General features: G+C 42.6%; 1 protein-coding gene across 2 annotated transcripts in view; it reads left to right on the top strand.

The window, feature by feature from the left end:
• Positions 1 to 3,177: 3,177 nt before the first annotated feature.
• LOC137286504 (palmitoleoyl-protein carboxylesterase notum1-like) overlaps positions 3,178 to 24,216 on the top strand; it is a 39,949-nt gene continuing 18,910 nt past the window's right edge. The window contains exons 1-2 of one of the 2 annotated variants that reach the window (XM_067818417.1): positions 3,178 to 3,341; positions 11,986 to 12,243. In XM_067818417.1, coding sequence (XP_067674518.1) covers positions 11,999 to 12,243 — 245 coding nt within the window. In that variant the 5' untranslated portion in view covers positions 3,178 to 3,341; positions 11,986 to 11,998. Of the gene's footprint in view, positions 3,342 to 11,188; positions 11,251 to 11,985; positions 12,244 to 24,216 lie in introns of those variants that run through there. The other variant, XM_067818418.1, reaches the window with a different exon arrangement.

Raw genomic sequence — 24,216 nt, forward strand, 5'->3', positions numbered from 1 at the left:
AAGATCATTCATTTCAGCGGAAAAGGAAATTCCCTCACCCCTCCCCTTCGAAAAGCTACGAGGTGAGGTGAAATCGGTTTGAACGTTCAAAAGTATTAGGCTAACTTGTGACGTGCGTGATTGGTTGGCTAGTTGGTTGTTTAACGCCGCGCTCAGCAATATTCCAGTCTGGAACAGACATTCCAATAGCATGAGTATCGTTCAGTTTGAGACACGATGACATGCGTCAACCAAGTCAGTGACTCTGACCACCTGGTCCCGTTCGTCGCCTCTTACGACAAGCATGGATTGCTGAAGACCAATCCTAGCCCCGACCTTCACTGTCACGACGTGCATGAGCGCGTGTGTGTAACTGCTTGCTCTAATCTAGGCTTTTGTCCTCGCATTTTCGCATTTTCTTCGGATACCCTTCTCCGACAGAATGCTGACAGCAACACGATCAGACCTTGTTACATTCCCTTACTTCTGAACGCCAGACAGGGCAACAAAAAGTTCGTGGTGTTAACTTAATTCTGTTTGACCTTGCCGTGAATCAAACCATCGACCTTCCGATCCCGAGGCGTAGATTCTTCCAGACCAGGGAGGCAGCTCTGAAACAATATGGCTGTCAGACTCACATTTCTTGACTTTGAGTTTTGAATATGAAAACTAGACAAATTTAAGCAGGTATTTCGTTACAATGACTCCACAAACTGCATTATCATTCTGCATTATCACTCCTCTTTTGGAGTTCCATACATGCCGTTCCAAGTAGCCGTAGTAGCTTTTAAGGCAATAAATCACACCTCACTTCTCTAAGAATAAAGAATGTATTTCTGGTACTTTTTAAAACATTTTCTCCTTTACTGTCAGCTCTCTGTGAAGATACCATAGAGTTTATTCCTAAAAGGATTGTTTAGATTACAATATTAAATCTAAAAGTTCGAATAAATTAACGCAACGTTGCTGTAAATGGACTCTCGCGCCCTCTGCTGGCCGAACATTATTTCAAGCTTACCCCATATCATTATGTCCCCTGGAGCGCTCTTTACGAATATCCTTCGCACGACATGTGATTGAAACCAGTTTTGGTAAGCACCAGTTTTGGTCAGCACTGACATCGTCGCGGGAGACAGAATATGAAGTACAGATCAATTGTTTGCATTCCATATATGGCATGTGTCCTCTGTTTGGAAGCTTTTCGCCTCGAAGTTTCAATTATCGATTTCAGGCAAGTCATAAGGGATAATGCGTCTTTTATTGCATAAATAGGAAGCTAATTTGAGCGCATATGCCCCAATATGTAGGCCACTCTAAAGTCTCAAATATGTGACACTGTGCCTATAAGAGCTGAACAGACTTGAGATTGGAGATCAATTCGCTTTGTGCCCCCGTGGTGACGATGCCGTGAGCTGCTGCTCTTGCTATCAACCACTGATTTATTTTTTTAAAGACGCTGTGATATAAATAGAATACTGCTTTCAGTAGTATAAATAATTTATTCACCGTTTTTTGATCGATTATGTGTTGTCTTGGATACTTAAAGGTCACATGCAACCAAAAATCAAACATAAGTAAAACACAGTTATCATTTATTCATGATCTATAGAATGCATTGCTGATTAAGAAATAAACAAATAAACAAAAATATATTTAATTTATGTAACGAGTAGTGCTACCCTGGCCATTTAACCTCAATATGATGAAACTTGATGATGGATTAAATATAATCCTCTTAAATAGGCTGACAGGAAGTCATTGCAGTTTTTGTTGTGTGTAGCGTAAATCAACATGGTCAGTGAGTTTAGTTAAAAAATATTCCAGCAATATCACGAAGGGGAACACCATAACTGAGCTTCACACAATGTACCACGTGGGGTATCGAACCTGGGTCTTCGGCGTGACTAGCGAAAGCTTTAACCACATGGCTACCCCACCGCCTGAAATCACCAGAGTCCCGTGGTGATTTCAACGAAGAATATTACTCACTGTGTTTACAGTTTGTAAACAGTCAATAAACGGGGTCTAAGTAAAACTAATGATTCAAATGAAATGAAGTTACTTGTAATAGCGATGAAAATGAAATGATAACTGAAACCAATAATTCCGTTTTAAATATCATAATCACTTAAGTCCATGAAAGAAATAAACACTCACGGTATATGGTATTGTCAGTTGAAAGAGTTACACGTATTGTATATATTCTCCGCGGACTAATCCCCTTTACACAGAAGCAGTCTACGTACAAAGGATTGCTTCTCCTACCCAAGGTTGGGATCACAGAGCTTGTTACACATGGTGATAGGGTTTTCATTTACTTCAAAGAACAGAAGATCGATCGCTTGTCTCACCTGTGCCGCTGAACCTCATGAAAAGCACTGCCGCCTTTTGATGAGGACTACCTGTTCACTACACACGAGACACAAGACGCTTAACGCGGATTTCATATGGTCATTGCCTGACCACTGTGGTGGACACGTGATCTCATTGAACGGTAAACGTTGCAGTGGGCATGTCACCCGTGCTTCAGCTCATGTCCTGGTCTATATATTTTCTAAGGACTAATTATCCTGGACGTTCAAAGAAATCTCAGAACAATCTCATCAAAGGGGCGAACCATTGAGTTTCGCTATACCGTACAAAGCAGTATAATTATCACTCAAGACTTCAAACCTAATTCCTGAAGCGAAATGAGCATAGGGCGCAAAAACAACCACGGATTGCCCTCCCTCGGAAGCCAATAAGAACCCTTCGACCGACATCGAGAACAAGCGCTAATCCCTGTCTCATACAGGGTTCACAGTCTTGCTTGTACTGTGTCGACCGAACGCAGCAATGATAGGGTTTGCTCATGCCGGCGGTCTGCACCTTAGCTGAAATATACACTCATACCTGTCCATCAAAGTCACCGATGCTATGGAACTTATTTATTCTCATGAGGCTTTGTTATAAACAAGAATCGCGAACAGGTGAAGCTGAAAGAAGTCCGCAAATGTTTCTCGCTTTTTGATGCAATCGTTTAAGTTGGGAGACCGGTTAATCAATTGAGGAATTATTTGTTAGAGGTTTTTTTCACCTTTTGACTGAATAGTCTAACACTGACGACTGTTAAAGACACCTGCAGACTGTCTAATTTTCACAAAGGCATTGTGAAAGATAGTTTCTCATCCTTTACCTGTGGTGTTTGTATTCCAACAGGTGTCAGGAGCTAAAGGAACGGTTCCTTGGACCAGGTGCAAGTGACAAAAACTGAAAATCGGAGGCTTTGCCCGGATTTTACAGTCCGGACCATGCCAGGATGAGGCGACAATCCCCACTGTCCGGATTTTTAACTCTCACTTAATCGAATCGCCTTAAGAAAGGTAAGAAATCTCTTTATCAATTCAAGTACGACTTATGATCACATCACTCGTATGTGTGTTTTCTTTCATATGCAACCTGACAACTTAATTAAACTTTAAACTGCCATCGTGGTTGCTGATGGTTTCGGTTTTAAATCTAGGTGTATTTTTTTAAAAACCTCTAGGTTTATTTAATTCTCCGCTTTTTAAACTTGATTTATGAATTACAGATTATTTCGCTGTTCCGTTCTACAGGTTACGCATAAATGCTTACTACTTCTTTCGTTTAACAATTATTCAGTTCAACGGAATTGGCTCCTCGGACCAGTCTCTGATATCATTTGGACGAAAGTCGATTTTCAAGGGACATCAATCCACAGTCATAAGTGATTAATCCTGATTTTAATTTATGCCGAGCGATTTACAACGGTACCGTCCGATTTAATAAGTTTAGTGGGCACTGACGTTTTCTTTGGAATGACACGATCTGCTATAACAAGGTTCAGTGTACACTATTTGCACCAGCGTCTCCAAATCAATTATTTCTTTAGCTTTGATTTGGTATCTAGTCAAACACCTGCAGAAAGGTCTACTCTAAATGTGCACTCCAGACGCTAATACCATGACTCGTTCAGCGTAAATGCCTTCGGATCTGTTTCATTCACGCGACTGTTTACATCTCCCGCAGGCGAGCGAGGCTGAGGGAGTGTTTTGCTCGTGCAGTTCGTGTGACAACTGATGCCGTACGTTGTAGTGGTGTTTTTTAGTATATAAGCTACAATTCTCTAATCAAAGAGGGGCAATGATGTAGTCTGTTGTTAAAGCGTTTGCTCACCACGAAGCCTGGGTTCGATTTCATATATGGGCACAATGTGTTAAGTCAATTTGTGGTGTTTCCGTCGCGACGTTACAGGAATATTCCTCAAAGCGGCGAAAAGGTATACGGGCTCACTTACCAGCTCTCGTCAATGTGTTTTACATTAATCACATGACACTGCAACTAGGGGAAGGGATAAAGCGTTCGATCGTCATGCAGCAGGACTGGTTCGATTCTCAATATGCTTGTGTGGGGGGTGGGAGGTGTGGGGTGTAGGGTTGTTCTCGAGCACGTATAAACCACCGTTTCACGATGGTGTTTGGAATTATCCAACGATGGCTTAATGTAAACCTCGTCAGTACGAGCACGGTTAATCCGGACATCCTCACCCACCTCCTCATGCTTGACTTAACTACAGGGGCACTCACACCGAACTGCGTATCTGCGTAAATCACCACAATAGATCACAATAGTGAGTGAATGAGTTCAGTTTTACTCCGCTTTTAGGAATATTCCAACAACACCAGAAAAGGCTCTTTGGGAAATCGAACCCTGCTCTTCGGCTTTACAAGCGAACGATTTAACAACTAGACTACCCTACTGCCCCAGTAAATCACCATGTTGATTTTACTGATTTTTTTACTGATGGACTGGAGGCATCGCGTCTCTACATATCTGTTAAATTACATGTACAGAACTCAATGGTTTAGTGGTTAGAGCTTCTGACTGGAGTGTGAAATTGGTGGTTCGATCCCCGGCCGTGGTTATCTAAGTGAGTGAGTGAGGTTACTTTTACGCCGCACTTAGCAATATTCCAGCCTTATGGCGGTGGTCTGCAAATAATCGAGTCTGTGCCAGACAATCCAGTTATCGACAGCATGAGCACCGATCTGCGCAACTGAGAACCGATGACACGTGTCAACCAAGTCAGCGAGCCTGACCACCCGATCCCATTAGTCGTCTCTTACGATAAGCGTGGGTCGCTGAAGACTAAGCCAATTTCAGGTCGGCTCAGCTCGTAAAAATATAGCCTGCAACTGTCCGTGAAAACTAAATGAGAGGACTTAACAATGCCGAATAAACACAGTAACCATACAGGAATCGAACGATGGTCTTCAGTGAACAATTCACGGGAGTTCCGTGACGCACAAATGTAGAGTATGGGCTCATAAAAATATTCACTCCGCCCAGAAGGACGGACAATATTATTTATTGCACAAACAACACATCTGTGAGTTTATTGAGTGTTTAGTTGTTGTTTTTCAGAGCAGTTACGTAAATCTTTTCATGCATCAGTCCACATGGTCCATGTTTTATTCCAGGCTCACTGGAAATTATCAAAAGGTAAGGTTATCTACACTATTACTTGACAGGACCCTCGTTTTGCCCGCAAGGACCCTAAGGGTCCCCGCTACCCCCATGTTTATGAGCCGATGTAAAAGCTTCGGCATCTTTCACCGTTAAGATACATATTTCATATTTTTAAACGCAGACGTGACTCGTCAGTAATTGTAGATAAAATATTTTTGTTACACGTGTTCAGTGCATTTGTCTCATAAGCGAAAGTTAAAGCTCTAAACAAGAAGCCTTAACACGTGTCCAACATGCCGCGCGAATGAATACCTCGCTGGTTTCTTTGAACTTTTCACGCAGTTCCGCTTGCGCTATTTTGACGCGGCACTACACATTAAATTAATCACTGTAGGTGCACCACAGCCGCCGAAACAGGGGCAAGACGTTGTTTTAGCGTTGAAATATCGTCTCTAAAATGATTTCTCAGCTAATGTGAGGTTAAGAAATACTGGTGTTTGCATCGCACTCTGCCAAGGACCACTTCGAGCTGGGTTCTCTTTGATCTGAATCCAAGCCCAGTGATCGTGTTTGGCGAACTATTTCGTCTGTGGGAACACTAGATGTTTTTTGATGCCGCCTCAACGCGCGGTCTGGCATCGGTGTTCATCATCAATAGCTGCAAGCCTTTGATGTGTCGCGAGGTGGCATTCGATAATTAGAAGTAGAGGTACATGGAGTAACCTGGTGAATCTTAGGACAGGTACACTCTGTTTTTGTGCTTTTCTGCATCGTATTTTCTCGCTTGTAACTACGCCTTCAAATTACGTCTTTGGTCCAAGTCCACAACTCCAGATTCAGTCTTCACTCTATATCCAATGAGATCTCCAAGCAATGCCCCAACCCAATGCGCTCTACCCCATCCCCCGACACTCACACACACCCCACTGTCACTTCAACCCACCTCGCCGTCAATCTACCCACCCCATTACCCCAACCGTTCATCCTCGTCTCTCCCTCTACCTCTCATCCCCATTCCTTCTGAAGCCCTCCCCTTCTTCTCCCTTTCATCACCACACTTTCTTCTCTTTTTCATCACAACCCGTGAAGGTCCCGGGGTAGAATAGACCTTCAGCAACCCATGCTTGCCATAAAAGGCGACTATGCTTGTCGTAAGAGGCGACTAATGGGATCGGGTGGGCAGGCTCGCTGACTTGTTTGACACATGTCATCGGTTCCCAATTGCGCAGATCGATGCTCATGTTGTTGATCACTGGATTGTCTGGTCCAGACTCGATTATTTACGAACCGCCGCCATAAGGCTGGAATATTGCTAAGTGTGGCGTAACACACTCACTCACTGACTTTCATTACCAGCAATCATCACTACCGCTTCTTCTCCCTTTCATAACAACCGGTCCTTCTCACTCTCGACCCCCCACCCACCCCGCACTCCACACTTCCTTTCATCTCAACCCCTCCCTGTACTCTTCCCTACCATCACCTCCTGTACACCACCCCCTGCCGTCGATTCCCAAGTAACATTTCCCCAACACTTTACCCACCCTTAATCCACCCCCTACATCCCAGAACCATGCCAAGTCATAAAACCAAACTTAGAAACTGCCACCTATCACAACCAATTATCATCAATCAGCAATGTTGCACATGGCTCGTCCTTTAAGATAAAATGGACATTTGCGCTTATGTATTCTCTCGCGATTGCATATGTTCCAGTTTCACACGTAACCAATATGATAGCCTTTTTTAAATATATGCTTCAATTTTCTCCTTGGTTCCAATTCATTGCCACATGAAAGGCTCTGAATCGCTTTGAACGACGTATCCGGCCTCACTTCACCCAAAGGCTAATGCCATTTACCGGCGGCACACAGTAACTTCACACTAAAACAAGTTGTTAAGAAAATACGATGTCTTCTGTAACGGTAAAGCGTATCAACAAACACCTTTGAATGATTGTAGATACTGTTGAAAGGGATGTAAGCATCCCAGACGAGGTAACCTTTGATCCGTGAGTCGTATTTTGTAATTCCAGATTAGAAATAACAGTTAATGTGGGATTAATGAGGAAAGCGTTGGTCGGAAGCCACCAGAACCGCTGTGAAGGTTTTTTTAAGGGCTGAAAAAAGAACATATGTTTCAATTATGGAGTAATTTATGATACGAAGCTCGCTTTTAACAACTGATTTTTATGACAGATATATATCCGGAAATATATTGAAAAATAAGCGATTCAGGACATTAGTTAATACGTTTTTGTGAAATTTCTTATGCATACGTAGAACCAAGTAGTCGTTAGTGGAGTTCGCCTTTGTATATTGCTACTGACTTGAGTCTCGCAAGTCTCGCTCAGACTTGAGCAGTGGATGGATTGGTTGGATTGAACTTTGCTTTGAACTATGTTCTAGTTAATCACATAGTGTAATTCTGATGTTAGAAGTGATTCAGTGATACTCGAGGTGGTACAGATCTCAGTCCAGTGATCAACATCATGAACATCGATCTAAACAACTAAGATACGATGGCATGTATCAACCTAGTCAGTGACCCTGTCCACCCGACCCCTTTCGTCGCCTATGGCAACCATGAGCTGCTTGACATATCATCGTATTTCACTTGCTCAGGTCGATGCTCATGATGATTATCACTGGATTGTCTGATCCAGACTCGATTGCTTACAGACTGTCGCCATATAAATAGCTATTGTAAGAGTAAACTGGCTCCCTCTGATGACATTGTAATACTGCTGTCAATACACTACCCCAGGAATATGAATCGTTGACAAATGTGCAATACACAATGACTGAAGGTTTTAACCGAAATTCGTTTTCGCTCTTTGTCCGGAGACACCTCCAACAGTTCGTCATATCCGTTAGTTCGTTAGAAGCATGTTTGTTCTAACGGTATTTTATTGTATTCAGAATATGTGGGACGGTGGGGTAGCCCAGTGGTTAAAGCGTTTGCTCGCCTCTCCGAAGATCCGGGTTCAATTTCCTACATAGGTACAATGTGTGACGCCCATCTGTGGTGTCCACAGTCGTGATATTGCTGGAATATTGCTAAAGGCGACGTAGAACCATACTCACTCAGGATATGTCCTGTTTTGTTTCGAACAGTCCCAAGGAATCTTGGGAAGATAAATTTTGACAAACATCCGTCATAGTTTGTTTATGACAGTTTTCCGACAAAACATAACGGAGCAAATTATATTTTCTTTGTGACTCAGAGATTGGTCTTGATCTTGGTAAACATAAACCACGAGGTCTGCTGTGACAATGACAATGACACGGACACCTGTCGCGTCATGGCCGCCAGCAGACATCAGTGCACACATGCAAATAGTTGTTAGGAAGGCCTATCTAAGTTCAACCGGTTCACATATTCCTCCGCCTTTCACGGACATGTAATTGTCTGTTTTGATGTAGTACTCCGTGGCGAGAAGATAGTTCCCTCGATACACTACTGGAATGAGATGTGTACTGAATAACCTCTTGGGTGTATTATCCTAATTCTATCAACACGTTTTGTTCTTGGAAAAGCTGCAGCTGCCTCTCTATATCGCAAACACTATTTATGGTGCACGAGATTTACGTGCTGCACACTTTTCATGTGGACGATATACGAGGAATTGACAATCGGTGCCCAGGTGCGATAACACGTGCTTCGACGCTACCACAACCAGCGAAATCCTCGACATGTCGAGCAACGCTTCATTAAAAGAATGTGTATATATAGCCACTGCGAAGACAGCTAACTGTACTTGTGGTGCCACCTGTAGTTAAGCCATTATACAAGATGGTAATATGCTGCAGTCCTAAGAACAACTATTAGTATCGTCAGTTCCTTAACCGGGTTATCTGGCCCGGATTCCTTACATGGATACAATGTAATGCTCATTTCTTGTGTCCAACGCCGTGAAATGCCTGGAATATTGATGTAAAAACATACTCATTCACTCCGATCCCACTGTAAACTGATAATCGGGAGGGGTGGCCTTGTGGTTAAGTCCATTTTCTGGGGTCCCCCTCCGTGACAAAGCTCTAACATTGCTAAAAGCTGCGTAAATTACTCTAACTTACTTTGCATTCTGTTCCCAATCCGTTGTTTTAGATAGTCCTTTCAGATAATTATATAACAGAGACTTGTAAAGATCCAGGTAAGAACCTGAACAAAAGAAGATGAACGCCTACCCATGACGATAATACAAAAACAAGCCAGTGTCTCACTGAAACTAATGAACATTAATGTCTCACCATACAAAATAGCATACACGAAAACTAATGTCTCACCCAAACGAATGGAGATCATCCGTCTTCCTAAAACAAACGAAGACCAACGTCGCGCCATCAATATGATACGCAAAGACCAATGTCCCACCATCAAAATAACATACACGAAAACTAATGTCTCGCAGGACAAATGAAAACAATGTCTCACCCAAACGAATGAAGATAAATGTCTCACCAAAACAAATGAAGACGTACGTCACCCGAAAACAAATGAAGACCAACGTCTCCCCAAAACAAATGAAGACGTACGTCTCCCGAAAACAAATGAAGACCAACATCTCCCCGAAACAAATAAAGACCAACGTCTCCCCAAAACAAATGAAGACATCCGTCTTCCTAAAACAAACGAAGACCAACGTCGCGCCATCAATATGATACGCAAAGACCAATGTCCCACCATCAAAATAAGACACACAAAAAGCAGTGTCTCATAGTCCTAGCAACAAATTAACCCAACCTGTCAGACAACAGAGAAGACTAATGTCCCACTTTCAAAACAAACGATCAGAACAACTTTACAGTTCAATAGCCGTACCATCATCAAAACACGACCAGCTGGGAATATACGCTACTCATAGCACGACAGATCGTCTGTATCAATATGAAGTAATCGATCATCTTTAAATTATTTCGAGGAATATAAATATAAAATACTATGTCCACACAAAAACATCCTTAAAAGATTAGAAAAGATCATAAATTAATTATTTGTATTATATAACAAATTATTACCCCAACTGATTGCATTTGCAACCAAATAAATACCAAATTACAGTACAAAATCGAAACTGTATTAGTCTTAAACACTATCTTAAACACTATCCGTTTCAACTGTGAAATTATTTGTCTGGACCAAACCAGGCGTGATACGAAAGGATGAGAAACAAACTACCAACCTCCTCTCATATAATGTCATTCCCTGTCACGGAGTATTGAGCTCAATAATAAGTCGACAGGATCTATAAATGTGACGCTGAGAGTTGTTCGACTTCCACTACTGGCGGCCATATATACTAACGCATTACACCAGTACTCCAGCCAATACTCTTGATCTATAACTCTAACATAACAAGGTTAACCTTTGCCCTTTGACGATCACCAGGGCGTTTCACTATCGAAGCCTTTAATCTCCCCAACTTTTATTAAGATAAGCGGTTCTCGTGAGCGTTCTCGATTTATCAATTATGGACACTGTCATCACCGACGCGTGGTTTTAACCAGCAGGTCGTATAGAAAAACCAACCGAAAATAGACGCTGATATGTAGTTTGCTTAAAACGTGGTTTATTCGATTAGAAAACCTTGTACCGTCCACCCCCACTGTCTGATCCGACAATAGTCTAATCCAATTTCAAAGAGATAAAAATCGGGAATCATGCCATTCAGTGTCCCCATGGTTCACTAGCAGAACAGGTATCGGAGTGCCAATGTCGCCATCTCCCAACATTTACCATTCTCTACACGCAACAGACCATTCCTTCTTTCAGACAACGTTGAGTTTTGTTTACGCTATGGTACGCTTGGTTTAGTGGAGACTGGATATCAAAGAAAACGGAGTTGTTGTTGGTTTGCGTTTACCAAACACAGATCCTAGTCCCAGGATGAGTTCACAGATACTAAATACTGTGAAGGCACGAACTGCGTGTCCGCAAAATAAGACTATTGCTAATAGTTTTCTAGTCTCTTGCCGGACGCTGTACTCCCTTCTCCATGTTCCCCAATCTCCCCCCTTTCGTTCTATCCACGTCTGATCACCGATACCGAGTTAGGCCTCATTAGAGTAGCGTTCCCTTTGATCTTAGCCGCTCTTATCTCTTTGGTCGTGGAAGAGCTCGGCCCTTGCTTACCATTGGAAGATTTTTTCAAAGGCGGGAGTTCCCTTCTATCTCTTGTACATCCAGTTTGATCAAGCCTTTGATTTGCGAATCAAGTGATCTTATTTACGCTTAACCTTATCGTGCTTTAGACCCTATTGGATACGTTTGTACAGTTTTGACTACGAAGATGACAAAAACGCATAAGGTACCACGTGTAACCATTTGTCTGAAAGAACTTTTTTTCCTCTATCATATGAATACCTACTTGTGTGGATTTGCTGTTTGACTCGTGGATTTGAGAATTAGGTAGACATTTACCTACGAAGTGAGTGATATTCGTTTATATGAGTACCCACACGTATAGGCTTCTTTAGCCCGACAACAACGAGTCGTGTTGTTATGTCATATTTATTGCTCTTTTTTCTTTTTCAGGCTTTGTAACATTATGGAGTTCCACCATTTACTTTCATGGATGTGTGTGGTGATTGTGAACGCTGGCCCTGCCGACAGAGGAAGGAACGATATCACTTTAAACACTGAAAAACTTAACGAACTTGGCAGCCAGGGACAGCTGTTGTTACGTCACATAGCGATCACAACGCACAGCTGCGGCGTCAAGGAACAACCGAAATTCAGAAGGAAGCTACTGCGTCACAGTTCCGTCGCATGCAACGACGGCAGCCCAGCCGGGTGAGTAGAACCGGGTTACTAGTCTTGAGTGACTCTTCTATCATTGAGGTATGAAAGTTGCTAAACTGTTACCAAAGAAACATGTAAACAAATAGTTCCTTCATGAAAGCGTCTCGTCTCGCCCCAACAACCATTAAACTAAGTACCGTGGCAAACATAAGCGATAGTTATGTTTCTCCTGCTGTGAAAATTCCTCCGATTTCTTCGCCAGACCTAAGGGCCCCTAATCAGGATCGCAAGGTTAAAAAGCGACACTGTTGCCCTACGACTAGCTACCTGTTATTGGTGCACATCACCGGCCCGACATGAAAGGCGTACTTGAAATTCCGCATTCGACAGCTATTACTTCAAGGAAGAAATTATTCCACGGATAATGCTCGTCACATGAAACCTGCTTTCAGATTGTGAGGATAATGAATGGGCACCTCAGATTGTTGTCGTTTTGTATTTATTTGTCCTATCTCGCGATGTACGTGATTACCACTTTCGTTCCAAGTGGTCGTAATTATAATAGAATGAACAGTGGGAGTGTTGTGGTGGTTTTGTGATATTGGAAACTAGATGATGATGAACGGATATAATGAACTTTGTCCCGAACCCTCGCTGTATATTACAACGGAGGTGCGTATAACGAACACAGATCATAAAGAACGCTTTAAGTTCGCTTTTGGCAATGTTCCAGCAATATCCGCGAGGGGGACACCAGAAACGGCAGTAGTAGTGATGCAGAAGTATCTGAAAGATGCAGTAGTACCTCAGTTCGCTCCTCACCCTAAAGACCCGGATTCGATTCCCCACATGGGTACAATTTGCGAAGACCATTGCTGGTGTCCCCCGTCGGGATATTGCTGGGATGCTGCTAAAACAGGCGTAAAACTAAAACTCACTTACTCACTCACTCACTCACAGTAACACCAGACTTGGTCAAGTAAAGATAACGACAGTAACAGCGGTCGTGACATTGTTTGTGATGGACTACGTGGTAACGGTATAGTAGTAGTAGTAGTAGTAGTAGTAGTAGTAGTAGTAGTAGTAGTAGTAGTTTGTGGTAAGCTTACATACAGCAGTATTTCAGCTATATGGCGACAAGAGGGCTGGACCAGACAATCTAGTTGTTGACGTGAGCATCTATCTATGCGACTCGGATACCACTGCAGCTGCAACAACACTATCAGCTGCAGCTGTAGGATTAGTTGTCATTTGGACAGCGGAGTAGTGGTATGTCATTAGCTGTGATGATTTGTCAGCAGTAGTCTAGCCATATATCCACTTCTGGATAACCCGAGCATTGATCTACGCGACTGGGATACGATTGCAGCAGCAGCAAAAGTAGTAGTAGTCGCCATAGTAGTAGTAGTAGTAGTAGTAGTAGTAGTAGTAGTAGTAGTAGTAGTAGTAGTAGTAGTAGTAGTAGTAGCAGCAGCAGTAGTAGTATGAGTTTAGTGTGTGGATAAGCGAATCTGGACCAAATATTCCAGTGATCAACAGCATGAGCATCGATCTGCGTCACCAAGGTCACCCGGTCCTGTTAGTCGCCCCTTACGACATGCATGGGTTACTGAAGGCCAATATTCCAACCCAGACCTTCACGGGTCAGCAGCAACAGCAGCAGCAACAGCAGCATCAGCAGCAGCAGTAGTAGTAGTTGTAATAGTCACAGTTAGTAGTTACACAGGAGCGTTCAGTTAACAGATTGGACATCACATCTACTCCGACACATGGTACTGGGTAACAACATAAGGTGACCAAATGCCCAAAGCGACACCTTATATCGCTTATTTTGAAAGGTGAAAAACATACCATTTTCCCGTCTACTATTTTCAGATTAACATTTTGTCAAGTAATTGTTTTACAGCATTCAAAAACAATTTGTGCCGCAAAGTCAACCCTTACAGCACAATCAGCCTACGGAAACAATTCTACAGTCCTACAAAGTTTTGATACAACACACATGAGATTAGCAGGTTCTGATAACGTGAGTGCTTCGAAAACGCCGTCCCAGCCGAAAGTCAGATCTGTGTCGAACAATTGTGTCGGAAAATGTCTCTGCCGTGGGACCCAGCCCCTAATTCAGTCCAGACTGAGCTAGTCTTTCATTCCTCTTTCACCCTGTGAAACAAGATGGAGGGCATTAGCGTTGGAAATCCAAACTATACGATTAATTTCTTTCTCTTTTGTAACAAAGCATATCATACGGCTCTTTGATAACACAAAATGATAACAGACCCCTTTGATACTGGGCAAGTGATAACAGTCTATATCTTTGATATGACTCATTTCAAAGGGTAGTGGATTTGTTTGATATCGGTGGAGACCTTGTGATGTCATGCGTGATGCGGTCCTTTGTTGGAGTGGCCTTTACACGATCCTGATATCATTATACAGATGTCTTACGGATGATATCATTATACAGATGCCCAACGGACTGACTGTGCTTCAAATAGTACAGTAGACTCTGATACTATTCACCAAGGATATCTTAAAGTTCATCGCTCACATGAGTTCATTGTGTGGTATCTTTACAATAAGTTAGCGACAATCTTATTTTTCGTGAATACGCCATAGGGTTTAGGGTTCGAGAGAAGCAATTAGGTGTACAATGTATCTGTTCAAATGAGTGTATAAAATATGTTGAGGATTTTATTTCTGACTGAATATTTTATTAAGAGACTCTTCTCCTCGGAATGAAGAAAATATGTTTCGCAACTTTAGAGAAAGAATATTTAAAAGACCATCGTATTATCTGACAGACTGTTTAATACTGAATGGTCACAGTCTGTGACGTGGTTGGCGAAGTCATCGTGTGTCGACGATGTTGCTTGTTGCAATGTCCTTAACCTTCGTCGACTCGATTAATGGGAGGTGATGGGTCTAGCTGAATATGGCTGACGGCAGTGTTCTACAGTATTCATTCATTTCACTAAGTGACCTTATTTTTGGAAGAGGGAATCAGTTAAGGGTTTCCATGATATGCCGTTACGTTTAAATTCTGGTTTGCCTGAAACTAAACATGTGTTGAATGAGAAGCATCTTCTTAAAATGTCAGTGGGTATGAGGAGAAAAGCGAACAACCACTTGCTCGAATTTTGAGCTGAAGTTTGGATCCAACTTGAAAATAATGTTTCCAATGGTTGAGTGTGGTTTTACGCCGCTTTTAGCAAAGTTCAGCAATATCACTGCGGGGGACACGAGAAATGGACTTCGTATATTGTTCCCATTGTGGGAATCGTGTGTTCAGCTTCTGAATTGCTATAAACGTGTTAAAGATGTTTAGAAAGATGTAAAATATAGGTTTTATGTACCTCTGTCATAAATGGCTATGAACTTTACAAATATGCAAAAATATTCTTTTTCGATGTAATTTAAATTACAGGCCTAAGTGTTCTACATTCGCGGGCAATTTTAATATGCCGACTACATTCAGTCTCTAACTGAGCAAAATTCCGAATGTGAATCATTTATAATGAATAATGATTAAACAAAGCAACGCGGCTTGCGGGTCCGGTGCCAATCCTGATATCTCTTTATTGCGCATTAGCAGTTGGACATCGCGGACTGCGTATTAATTGTGGGACTTCGCGCGCTTCGTGAACGACGCGTCTGTAACCGGCCATGACTGTGCTATCTGGCTGTGGCTGTTTTTGAAAGACTTGAAAATAGCCATGCAGTTTTTGAACGTTACATTAATGATGGACCTGTATCCCTCGCGGAACCATGCAGGCTGGCACATTCATCTTTCTTAACGTGCATGTCAACATGGCGAGCCCAGAGAGGGGGCAACACGGTGTAGGGGGAAAGATCAAACCCGTTATTATCTGCCAGGTTGTCTGATGGTTAACCCTTTGTGTACTGAAGGAACCCTGGTGTTTGACGACTAACCCTTTGTGTACTAAAGGAACGCTGGTGGTTGATGGTTAACTCTTTGTAAACGGTAGGAACCTTGGTGTTGATGGTTAACCCTTAGTTTACTGAAGGAACCCTTGTGACTGACGGTTAACCCTTTCTGTACTGAAAGAACCCAGGAGGTTGTTTGTTAACCCCTTCTGTACTGAAAGGACTCTGGTGGTTGAGGCTTAACCCTTTGTCGGCGGAATTAACCCTGGAGGTTGATTGTTACCCTTTGTGTACTGAAGGAGCCTTGACGGAGGTTGACGGTTAACCCTTTCTAGTTAGTTACGAAATGGTAATATTCATTGTGGCTTTCTCTCGTATCCAGTCCGGCCACATTTGATATATAATCTGTAGGACAGTTGTCGCAATGTTGCGGAATAAGTAACACCAATAGGCCATCTTGAAATAACCTCTCGTTTTATACAGAACGTATTTAGGATGCACGCTAAGTATATGACATCTCGGGGCAATACAACTTTAACAACAATTATCTCCCCTATTTTCAACAAGAATCGGTGACGTCATACACGTGGCGACAGACTCCGAAGACCATCTATCCACACACAGCCTCTAGTCGCGTTCAAAGCACGATTGAATAGCTGCAGGATCGACTGTCTATCGTTGTTTGCCTGTTAGTCTATTAAGAGTTGAAAGAAAGGAAAGCTGGATATGAGAACCACCAAGTGGCGCTACTTGAGATCCAGTAATGTTCGAGCTCCTATGTGTCACCTTACATAGACCCTTCGCAAGTCACGAACTTCAAAAGGTCCCGATGGTTTGTTCCGAATGATGGAGTGGAGTGACTATCGATTTAATCCGATTGGGGTTAGGCTTTGGCCAAAGGGGCCATTACAATGGGGTAGAGGCTCTTATCCTGAAGAAGGGCAGAGAAGGCAAAGTGTGCCTCCTTCTGTCGTGATTCACTTCATCAAAGATCTGTCCTGAATGGGATCAAACGGCTGCGTACTTTGGCGTGAAGTCTTTTAGGAGTGAAGAGGTTAGGGATAGTTTAGTTTCAATGCTATTTTTGAGAGAATCTGATAAACATCGCAATACGGCCATATATCTGAATCTGCGGTGAATTATCCATCGCTGTCGTTTTGGTGTAACAGGATTTTATATAGGGAAATAGTGTTTTGATAATTCAGGGACCGAGCACCAGTTATCATTTCTTTCCATCACTGTGATAAAATCAAAACAATATTGACAACAACATCAATCCTTCTCTATGTGTTGCACGAAGGGAATTCACTCCATCAACATTTTCAAGGGGCGATAATATAGTCTGGTGGTAAAGCCTTGGCTCTTTACACCGAAGACTCAATTCCCCATGTACAATGTGTGAAGCCCGTTATATGTGTCTCCCCACTGCTGTGATATTGCAGGAATATTGTTTCACTCACTCACTGTCTTCACGGCCGGTTTCAACATTATTTTTGTGTAGCGGTATCGTTTTCCTTTCAACCATGATGTAGCTCAATCAGCATTGTTCCATCCGCACTACTTTCCTCTAATGTTTCAAACCTGAACATAACAAACCAGTGACTAAAACAGGAACATGAGTTGAAATCCCAACAAAAATGTTTTGATGGTTCAGGGACCAATCACTGGGACGTTATTTTTTCCACCACTGAGGGTTCTTTAAAAGAAATAGTGACATCTACCCGAACATCCGATCTGAGTAGCAATGCATAATTTCAGCGTCCTTTTTTGTGTATGTAATTGTCCCGTTTTCCCCTGAAAATATTTCAAATCAAATGATGAGGGTGTATTCTCTGAGAAAAATGATGCGAAAATACTATGTGACCGAGACTACCGTCTAGTTTGGCTTTAATCTATTGTTCAAGTAAATCAGTCTTAAAACTGGGGTCAGCTTCCTTGAGATCGTTTATACTGTTAATTGAAATGCTTATTTCACTCACTGCAAATGATAAACATCGACGAACTATTGCCCACCGAAACCCCCGTCCCCGGGGATCGAGAAGTGGACGGACCCTTTCATGTCTGTTGATAACGTGTTGGTAAAAAATGTGTTTCCCGATATTTTATTGGTTTTGTTCGCAGCATGTGCGCATAAAGATCTGCCACCATCGTTTGCACAGAGCTTTCATTAACTCGGGGTACGTCAAGGCTCACGTGGGTTGTTTAGGCCCTCACTGTTAGGTTTGTTGTGGAATAGCCATCACATAAAATTTAAGTTTTTTTTGCTATGTTGATGTCTTGTTTTGGTGGGGGGGAGGGGGGGGGGAGTTGTTTGTTCTAATTTTTGTAAAAATGTTAACGATATTGTTGTTGGTGGTGGTGGTGCTTTGGGGAGAGGGGGTGGGGATTCATGGCTACATGAAATAGAATTATGTTCAAAACCGCTTAAGTTAATGCGTTCCCAGTGTCTCTGGTGAAATCAACGGGAATTATTGGGGGAATTGTTTAACCGTCAGGTGATACGGGATGAATGTCGCGCTCATGATTATTTCGATTCATATAATGGAGCGGTGGGGTAATCTCGCCGAAGACCAAGGTTCGATTCACAAGATGTGAAGCCCGTTTATGGCGTCCCCTGTCACGATATTGCTGGAACAGTGCTAAAAACTATATCGTAAAACTATACCGTAAAACTATACCCACTCACTCGATTTGAGTCGTCCTGTTAGCAAAACTAGCTCAACACTTCAAATTACAACGTGTATGTGCGTGGGCGTGAACACGTGCATGTGCGTTTTAACTAGTTAGAAAGTATGCCGGAATTAGCCCAGTAGTAAAAGCTTTCGCTCCTCACACCGAAGACGAAAGTTCGATTTCCCACATGGGTACATTGTGTGAAGCCCTTTTCTCGAGTTCCCGGTTGTGATATTGCTAAAAGCGACTTAGAACTAGCTCCTCACATTAATGCAGAAAGTACCTGCACTAAAAGAGAGGTTTTAACGAGGTGCCGTGTCATTTATCGTTTTCGTGTGATCATTCGTCAGTTTGTTTGGGCGGAAATAAAACAGAATTATGTTGAAAGCGGTTTAAGTTAATGCGTTCCCAGTGTCTCGGGTGAAATATTCGGGAATAATATATACTCATTACGAGGAACCTTTTTTTTGGTAGGGTCGTTGTTAAAGCGTTCGCTCGAATCACCAAAAATGAGTTCGATTTTCCATATCGTGTCCGATAATGCTCGAAATGCTCGAACTTTACTAACTCGTTCGTGCTTATGAGAGTAACCGGACGACTCAAAACGGGTGAGTGAGCTCTTTCCAATATTCCAGCAATATCACGTCGTGGGACACCAGAAATGGGTTTCACACAATGCACCGTAGTGGGGAATCGAAGCTGGGTCTTCGACATGGCGAGTCAACCCTTTAACCACATGGCCACCCCACCGTCCCAAGGAGGCTTGACAGCGAGTGTTTCAAGGTGAAGTATGGTCTGATCAGACTTACTGGTAGTTTAATGTACTTGGTTATCGAGGATGCAACAAAATCACAGACAAACGTTTCTGAAAAGATAATGTGGCATGACGAGTCAATCCTTTAACCACTTGGCCACCCCACCGTCCCAAGGAGGTTTGACAGCGAGTGTTTCAAGGTGAAGTATGGTCTGATCAGACTTACTAGTAGTTTAATGCACTTGGTTATCGAGGATGCAACAAAATCACAGACAAACGTTTCTGAAAAGATTATGTGGCATGACGAGTCAACCCTTTAACCACATGGCCACCCCACCGTCCCAAGGAGGCTTGACAGCGAGTGTTTCAAGGTGAAGTATGGTCTGATCAGACTTACTGGTAGTTTAATGTACTTGGTTATCGAGGATGCAACAAAATCACAGACAAACGTTTCTGAAAAGATAATGTGGCATGACGAGTCAATCCTTTAACCACTTGGCCACCCCACCGTCCCAAGGAGGTTTGACAGCGAGTGTTTCAAGGTGAAGTATGGTCTGATCAGACTTACTAGTAGTTTAATGCACTTGGTTATCGAGGATGCAACAAAATCACAGACAAACGTTTCTGAAAAGATTATGTGGCATGACGAGTCAACCCTTTAACCACTTGGCAACCCCACCGTCTCAAGGAGGTTTGACAGCGAGTGTTTCAAGGTGAAGTATGGTCTGATCAGACTTACTAGTAGTTTAATGCACTTGGTTATCGAGGATGCAACAAAATCACAGACAAACGTTTCTGAAAAGATTATGTGGCATGACGAGTCAACCCTTTAACCACTTGGCCACCCCACCGTCTCAAGGAGGTTTGACAGCGAGTGTTTCAAGGTGAAGTATGGTCTGATCAGACTTAGCTTAATGCACTTGGTTATCGAGGATGCAACAAAATCACAGACACACGTTTCTGAAAAGATTATGTGGCATTCTAGTCCAAATCATTTAACGACAGGTGAGAAATCAATCTCACGCCACTATTTTCTTAAACTCCGGAAATCATCCAAAAAGAAAATTGCACCGGGAAAAAAAGTTTTTTTCCTCCTTTTCTGAAGTAACTTATTACATTAAAGGATCAAAGCATGGGATTGAGTTTCTTCATTGATGCCAATACTGTTTCTGACTCCAAGTCGGTTAAGAAGTTTTCGTGGGTTAAACAATTAGGTAACAAACAATTTGCCTGGACGAAAATGCAAGCCCCTGAAAATAATATGGTTGGTTCCTAAAGCTCTTTGTTAAACTAGAAAAACACATTCTATGGGTACAACTAAAGGCATTTTTCCCACAAAGGATATTTTGTTATGTGGTCGACGTGTTGGATACGGTCTAAACTATATACTCACGAGCAGTATGCTCATATAGTGGAAATGCTTTGCGAGGTGGTTTGGGGCTTTCATGGTTCTTTTGAACACTATACGATCCCATATTCAAAGAGATGTCTGGAGTATCAACCTTTTGAGGTATGGGAAAAAAGCAATATTGTCTTTGCTGCGAAACCCTTTTGATGCCGTGATCGGCCTCTCTCTTCTCACATGTATGTGATATCATTTGCTGTTACAATTTGACTAAATACAATTTTACACGCCTCAAAGGGTTCAAGGGGATAGCCATCTAAGACTGTATACACATGGCTCGAAATCAGTTTCTCACAATACAAACTAGAACTGTTTCATTCTGTAATCGGGACGATATTACATTGACTGGGTCTGTCAGTCTTTTTAGAAGGTACAGGTTACTTGAATGGGTATTTTGTCATATGGCGCCGAGTCCTTCTAGACTTATATTGATCGGATGGCTGTGAAATTCATAAGATACTGAAGTTAATGGTGTGTACTTTGCCTGACGTTTTTCCGGCAATAAGGTGCGGCACTTATAGAATGGCTGTCCTGGTGTCACGTTCTGTGAAGAATGAGTATGCCGCATCTATCACTATTCCAGTCATATAACTGCGGGTTGCTCCAGAAATGGGGTTCAAACATTGCTCTTATTTGGGAATCGAACCCAAGCGTGTGATCGTATCCGATGATGTGGTTCAGTGTTCATACTATCAGTCACTGGATCGTATGGTCCATGGTCGATTCTGGACAGGCAACCAGCATATAACTTGGGCATGTAGTGCGCAAGGGGCGGTTGAGTTGCCTAGTTGTCCTCTTTTCACCCTGGGGACCCGGTTTTGCTTCCCCACATGGGTAAAATGTGTGACGCCAATTTCTGATGTCCCCCTGCCCTGAGATTGCTCAAATAATACTAAACGCTGCATAAAACTCTCTGTCTTTTGTCCGGTGTAAAATACCTTGTGTCTGCCTTTGATAATTATTGTAGCACACGTGAACTCTTAGACGCGACTGTAACCTATTTCGCGACGCTCTAATTGACTGGTTGGACCAGACCAGCCGTACTCAACGCGGAAATGCATTCGTCTTTGTCATGATGACGTCATACCCCAGAGATGATGAATCGCCACTTAAACCTGACATATTCCAGATCGTAATAGTATCCCATGAAATGTAGCTTTATAAATCATACCAAACAATTACGTTTACTTCAATGCTAGAAGTGCGTTGAACGAAAACGTCAAAGGTCAAACTTCCCGTCTTATCTTGACAACCAATGCGTTTACCGTTATTCGCAAAAACAGCTAGTACCGTTTGCCCCGGCCCTGTATTGAGTTTGGCAAAGCCAGGTACACACTCCAAGACCTCCCTTTATTCCATGTGTAAAATGAACTGTGTAGAACACCCGTGATTCCAAACGTAAGGGGAGCGGTTTATTAATACAGAGCTATCGTGTAGGTAACACCATCGCTTATTGACAGACAGTTATGCAGGCAAGATCCTCTTCCTGCACTCTCGGGACGGCTGGCTCTCAGAACCTATCAAGGCGATTACATTACAATCCTGGCTCGATTAGACTAAGTAAAAAGGCTGGGAAACAATGCGAGTGTTAGTATTGGAAGTTTATATCCACAGTAGCTTAAAGTCTACACTGTCGACAGACAGCGCAAGGTGGGGGATCTCGCTGACTGCTCGTGCGCAGGCGCGTCGACCAGGAACAGTGGGAATCTACAAAAGACGAAATGGTGAGCCGGAGGCGAGATGCGGAATCTTGTGATCAAAGGAAAGTACAAAGGGGCCGCTCGACTCTTGATTGCTTGTTTATACGTGTTGCACGTGAGATAGAATTATTCCGCATCAAGTTTTCTTTCTCTTCGCTCCCGGACAAATGTTGTTAGATTTGACAAGTGGCGTGTACTGAAGCGAGAGAGTGAATCATTTCATTTTTCCTTTGTTATATTGATAATAAACAAATGTTGTTGGCTGCAGATGGATTTTTAAGGGATTTGGCGTTTTGCTTTTTAGGGTTTTTTTCTGTTATTGATTTTCAGAGGGAAGAGACGTCATCGACATCATCATCATCATCATCATCATCATCATCTGTATCATCATCATCATCATCTTTATCATCATCAGATATCCTTCCTGTCTCCTTCTCTTCATCACTGTTACCACTCACCAAACCTAGTGTCTAATTTGAGTCAGTGTGAACGTGTGGCACGTTCGTTATGCAGAATAGCGTCCCTTTGTCGTGCAAGGATCCGCTGGTCGCGAATCATAGTATCACATGTGCACAAACTGCTTCAGTTACAAATCTCCCTTTACATTAATGCCACATCTGTCGTACAAAAGAACACTGAAAGCTATGTAAAATTCACGTCAATCAACCAGCAGCAAAGCTATAGCGAATAACAGCTCACTCACCTTAAAAAACCCGGGACATGTCACTTGAAGGTCCGGGTTAGAATTGATCTTCAGTAATCGATGCTTGTCGTAAGAGGTGACTAATGGGATCAGGTAATAGGATTCGCTGACTCGATTAACACATCATCGTATCCTGCTTGCGTAGAACGATGTTTAAGTTGTCAATCACTGGATTATTTGGTACAAACTCGATTACAGACTCTCACTATACAGCTGGAGTATGCCGAGTGCGTCGCAGAAACTGACTCGCATGTCATCGTGACGCAGTTGCTTCAATCTATGCTCATACTATACTAGATTGTCTGGTCCAGACTCCGTTATTACAGAACGTCCATACTGCTCAGCGCGGCGTAAATCAACACTCACTCAAAACGGCATCAGACCGTCGCCTCTGAGGGAGCTGTACTTTGACATGTATGTTTTGACGTGTTAGTCTTTCAGTCCTCCGAATGTACATATCGTAAATATTTCAAAATCAATCGTAACAGCAGCTTGCTGTGGTTTTAAGATTTTCAACTGTTGACTACGCATGAAGGTGAGCTACAGTGTTAGATGACTCCATTACCTCTGTGAATTGTACTACTCTGTACTACTGAACCACCCTTCACCACTAAAGTCTTTTAGAATCACTCTTAAGTAATTAAAACACCACTCTTAACTACTTAAACGCCCCTCTGGACCACTTCAAAATCCGCTTGTCGCTACTTAGAGATCTGATTCATTGCTTCAGACATTATAATTATTCGGTTTTGGTATGACCACCTTAGGTTAGAGGTGGGTGGTCACTACTGCATTTATGCACTGAACGCTTCGCGTGTCACCCAGGAGCCAATCAGTGCCATTCCACGCTCACCCCTCCACTAACACTGGGCACCCATCTGTGAACGTCCACTCTCAGTGGTCA

The sequence above is a fragment of the Haliotis asinina genome, chromosome 6, assembly GCF_037392515.1.
Source record: "Haliotis asinina isolate JCU_RB_2024 chromosome 6, JCU_Hal_asi_v2, whole genome shotgun sequence".
Lineage (NCBI taxonomy): Eukaryota > Metazoa > Mollusca > Gastropoda > Lepetellida > Haliotidae > Haliotis > Haliotis asinina.